Source organism: Rutidosis leptorrhynchoides, chromosome 6 (assembly GCF_046630445.1).
Source record: "Rutidosis leptorrhynchoides isolate AG116_Rl617_1_P2 chromosome 6, CSIRO_AGI_Rlap_v1, whole genome shotgun sequence".
In the NCBI taxonomy this organism is placed as follows: Eukaryota; Viridiplantae; Streptophyta; class Magnoliopsida; order Asterales; family Asteraceae; genus Rutidosis; species Rutidosis leptorrhynchoides.
The window spans coordinates 441,992,373-441,998,016 of NC_092338.1; the positions used below are offsets into that span (position 1 = coordinate 441,992,373).

The window sequence follows — 5,644 nt, forward strand, 5'->3', positions numbered from 1 at the left end:
TGTTTTAAAATTTTTCTTTTTTATTTTGAATTATTTTTATGTTTAAAAAATGATTTAATTGATATTATAGATAGATAGATAGATAATCTAGTAAATAAATGTACGCTTTATAATTTATCATCTTTTAAAAGGATGTATAACATGAATTTGAATAATATGATCGATTTGGTAAGGTCAATAAAACTGACCAAATCAATAAAACAACCTAACTCATATTCCCATCTATAGGGTAAAAGTAAGTACATAAAATCTTACCTTTTACATTACTATAACAAATTACACTACATTGACGCTTTAATCTGGTTCTAGTACATACAATCGATGAGACATAATATATATTTTGGCCAAACAATTATATATAACTCAACAAACAAAAGGCACAGGTGCCCAAAACAGAATACAAGTAGCTCTAACGACTAATAAACCAAACCAGACAGATAGAGAAAACAAATCAACCTAACGCGCTACAATTAGAAAGAACAATAAAATCTCATGTTTGCAACTTTGACCACTTCATTGTTGTATTTGACTTTTGAAGTCAACATCTTCAATAATTTTGCACTCTCTCAGATAATTCATCTCGGTTAATTCATCTGAAATAACTCATATCTGTGAGGATCTTCTCTTGTCTTTGAACATCCTATAATTCCTTTCTTGCCAAACAAAATATACCATTGCACCAACCACCACTCTATAAAAAACATAATTCTACATAATACTTTCCTAAACATACCTTAGTCTTTCATAATTTACAATCCTTATAACTTTTCTAGGAAATACAGACAAAATTACCATAACAAATAAGCTCATCACACACAAGGAAGTTGCAAAACTTAAGGATGGTGTTAGCACAACATACATCCCTGTCACAAATGCAATAGCCATTGTTACCAAAGCAAACCCTGTAAGAATGTACATGACGAACGTTCTCTCTCTAATCTTCTTCCGAAGAATTTCGTTCACATCGATTTGTTTATAACTCCGACTATAGATTAACATCCAGATATATCCTATCAAAACAGTGCAAGAGCAAGAGAAAGCAATAGTATTAGTGACGACAAATGCTTTGTATGCTGATTTTCTAAGTAGAATGGGCATGCCTTGATTCGAACCTTCATTGCCATCAAAACCACCTGGCACTGCAAAAACAACTGCAAAGGTTGCTGTTGTTATAAGAGTAGTCATTAAAACTAGATTTTCTAAAACCTTAAAATATGGTTCAAATTCCTTTTCATTTTCTTTCCCTTTCAGTTCTATTTCTTTTTGTTCCTCTTTTTTTCTTTGTCGTGATTCTTCATCAACGCGGAAACGAATGTATACTGTAGGAAACAAGACTCTTGTTTGATTACCTATGCCTCTAACATTACCTATACCCTGCATAATTTGGTTGAATTGTATCAGTCTAAAAACGAAATATTTTCTTGACTTGGGGAAAGTATTACCTTCAACAATCTTTCTCTTTTATCGTCCGAGGATGCCACATCTAAAGGAGTGAGATTTTCATTGTTGAGGGCATTAATGTTAACCCTAGAATCCATGATGGCTTCCATCATCTCAATCTCAGATCTCATAAATAAATGAATAGGAGTATTCCCATCACCATCTCTTTTGTTGATAAGGCGAGTAAATAACTCGCAACTAAACATGAATTTGATCACTTCAAGTTTCTTGTTTTCAATAGCATAATGAAGAATGTTTCTTCCATTGGCATAAGTGACCTCTAAGCATCCAGGACATTTGGATATAAGAATTTTCATTGTTTCACAATGACCTTGGCTAGCTGCAAAGTAAATGTGAGAAGTAGATATGTCATCTTCTACCAACATTTGGTACCCGATGGAGCAGTCTGCATCTAGTAGAGCGGTTGTTGCTGATGAATTATTGTGGTAGATAGCATAAAACAATGGCGTCCAACCACGCTTGTCTTGCTTGTAAAGTAGATCTCTTGAATGATTTACCACAGTCCTAATACAACCTGACATAAAATCCAATATAGATCCTTAATTAAGATGTAGAATGAGCGGATGGTTGAGTCGGGTTCAATGACGTCATTAGGTTAGGTGTGTATGAAAGATGTTTTTGGTGCTAATCTAAAGGAATACCTTAGATTATATTAATAATAAGCAAATTTCAGTTTTACGCTCTTGGTAATTTCATAACTAAGTTAGATAGTTAATGCAAACATTATAAAATATTTAAAATACGTGCAACGTAATTTCGTAAGGAAAAATTACCTGGTGATCCATAAATGGCTGCTGCATGTAAAGTTGTTTTGCCATTTGATGTTGTAAAATCTCGTTGGTTAGACTCAGGAAAGACTTTCTGTAAAATATGATCAAATCCTCTTTCGGCAGCAAGAACATGTGGGATCTCACAAAAATCATTGACACAATTTATTAGCAGGGGAATTTCTTGTATTAACCAAAATACTACTCCAACATGATGATTTTGTATCGCGATATGTAACGCGGTATGTTTATCCATGTCCCTTGTAACAAACTGTTCAATGCTTTCTGTTTGTAGTTTGAAATAATAATTAATCATAATTGCAAGAATATCCACGTGTCCCTCTCTGGCAGCAACATAAGCCGCTGTCTCCCCTTCAGAATTGCGACGGTATAACAAACAAGTATGATTTTTTAGAATTTCTTTTACATAATCCACATCCCCCCACTCGGATGCAAGGTGAAGAATTGTGTTCTTGTTAGGAGTCACCTCAATTAGGCCAGAATCGAGCCTGCGCACACACAATTCAGTACCAATTCCATCACCATTTTTGTGTGACATGTTAGGAATTTTAGTGAGCCCTAACAAGAACTTGATAACCCCAAGTTATCAACCCACGAGACAATAAACGAATAATAATGATGAACACGAAGAAACTAGCAAGAACATAAAAATAACACGAGAATATAACGTGGTTATATCCAATATTGCTATTAGTTTAATCCACGGTCAAACCAAAGAGTATTCTTATTATTGAAATTTGTGGATACAATTTACAAGGTTACATATGGGGTTATTTATAGGAGAAAACAATAGCTTAGGGAGCAAGCTAAAACCTAAAACAATTCCTCCGTGTGAGAAACTTCTAGAACAAATCATAACACAATTTGTGTACGTAGAACGTGTAAAACATATCCATGTATGTAAGCCACCTCACGTTTGGTGACTTACATGTCACCATATGTGACATCAAAATTCCAACAAGCTCTAAACACATCGGCTCTTATTCTCACGTTTTGGAACATGATATCACTTTTGAGGTATGAAGATATTTATTTGTTTCACCAACTATATGATTCGTCCTTTTCTTTTTTTTATTTTGTTTAATCCTACTTCAACTCCAACAATCTCCCACTTGAAGGAGTATTTAAACAAACCCATCTTTAACTTGACTTTATCACCATCAATATCATCCTACAATAACAACTTGACCCGCTAATTATACCTCCTTTTGATACCGCCGGATGAGACACCCGAATCACGCCACACTTCATTCGATAACCTTCGAACAAGTGAAGTCTTTCGACATCAAAAAATACCGCTGAGCTATAATACGATCTTTATGTTACTAGCTTGGGACCAAGAACTACTCTTTGGTTATGGCACCTACCTCCTTATTTTAGGAGATAACGGGTCGTTTGAGTCCGACCCGACCCAATCATCCCCATCGCCCAAGCGATCCACCCGTACAAAACTCCATCCACCCGATTTATCTTTTTAACAAAGAATAAACCCGCCGGTAGAACAAACATGTGGATAACACCATCAAGGCAGCCGTGTGAGAACGCAATCACACCCTTGATCTTCCACAAAACCGCCTTTGCTTTCACCATTGGAACACCGACCACATACGTGCGCACGTCTTTTGACAAACCCGATTTTCCATCCTGAGCCAACTCCCACTGTACGGATGTATCTTTAACAGTGACTCTCATGAAAACCTCTTGTTCATCTTCCTCGGCCGATCGCAACAAAGTTGCCATTGGAGAAGATCTATCCGAAGTGATGAAAGCTCTAGTGTACCCAATTCGACCCGAATTTCCACTAGCTTCAACTTCCTTTGACCTCCCACTCAAACAAGACCTCTCAACAATACCGGAAAGCATTAGCACGCTAGGACTTTTAACACCCACTAAATCACCTAGCCATTCCTCATTAGGAACTTCAACCATATACATGGTTCCCCTTTTAAACCCGCGAGCGACTACATAATCTCCCTTAAACACTACCCACTTTTGATCTCCAAATAGAACATGACAATTATCTTCATCCAATTGCCCAACCGAGATCAACCGACTCTTGAGCTTTGGAACAAACCGCACATTCCTCAAGATCCAGGCATAATTCAAGTGTCTAACCACGAGATCACCAATACCCGCAATATCAAGTGTACTCCCATTCGCAACTCGAACCTTACCGGAGTATTCCTTGAAGTTCACCATCTCGTTCATGTATGGGGTAACATGATACGAGGCACCCGAATCTAAAACCCAAGATTCGTCAAGAACCTCTTTTTGGCACATCAACACATCCTCGATCACCATAGTCGATACGCTCCCACCCGACTTATGACTCGGGCACTTTGACTTATAGTGACCAACTTGTTGACAATTCCAACACACCACGTTCTTGCTCCTTGATGGACTTCTTGACCTAGCTCTTCCCCGACTAACACTTAGAACCGAACCCGAACTCTCATTCGAATCTTTCCTACGAATACCTTCGCTAAGAATCAAATCCCGGATTCCTTCAAAAGTTAACTTAGTAGTTCCTGATGAACCACTAACCGCCGTCACCGTACCGGCCCAACTATCGGGTAACGAAGATAGCAAAAACAACGCTTGTAGCTCATCATTGAATTTAATATCAACCGATTTCAACCGGGTCAAAATTAAATTAAATTCGTTCACATGATCCGCCGCCGAAGAACTCTCCTTCATCCTAGCATTCACCAATTGCCTTATCAAGAAAACCTTGTTCAAAGCGGATGACTTTTCATACATGTTAGATAAAGCCGCAAGCAATCCCGCCGTTGTGGTTTCACCCACGATGTTGTAAGCAACATTCTTGGCCAGAGAAAGTCGAACAACTCCTAGGGCTTGCCTATCCAACAACTCTCACTCACCTTGATCCAACTATCCGGCTTAACACCGGTTAACGGTTGGTAAAGCTTCTTTTGATAGAGTAGATCTTCAATTTGCATCTTCCAAAAGCTAAAATCAGTCCCATCAAACCGATCTATCTTCACATCACTTTTATCCGCCATTGTTCCCGAAAAAACGAACCTAAGCTCTTGATACCACTTGTTAGGAATTTTAGTGAGCCCTAACAAGAACTTGATAACCCCAAGTTATCAACCCACGAGACAATAAATGAATAATAATGATGAACACGAAGAAACTAGCAAGAACATAAAAATAACACGAGAATATAACGTGGTTATATCCAATATTGCTATTGGTTTAATCCACGGCCAAACCAAAGAGTATTCTTATTATTGAAATTTGTGGGTACAATTTACAAGGTTACATATGGGGTTATTTATAGGAGAAAACAATAGCTTAGGGAGCAAGCTAAAACCTAAAACAATTCCTCCGTGTGAGAAACTTCTAGAACAAATCATAACACAATTTGTGTA

General features: G+C 37.3%; 1 protein-coding gene across 1 annotated transcript; it reads right to left on the minus strand.

Annotated features, from left to right (window-relative positions):
* Nucleotides 1–603: 603 nt before the first annotated feature.
* LOC139855332 (uncharacterized) lies at nucleotides 604–5,272 on the minus strand. Its single transcript, XM_071844558.1, has 8 exons — nucleotides 5,241–5,272; nucleotides 4,768–5,109; nucleotides 3,837–4,359; nucleotides 3,452–3,525; nucleotides 2,235–2,737; nucleotides 1,443–1,975; nucleotides 734–1,374; nucleotides 604–691 (listed from the first exon to the last, which is right to left on the minus strand). Exons 1-8 carry the CDS (start codon nucleotides 5,270–5,272, stop codon nucleotides 604–606), a joined length of 2,736 nt encoding a protein of 911 aa, XP_071700659.1.
* Between the last annotated feature and the right edge of the window lie 372 nt (nucleotides 5,273–5,644).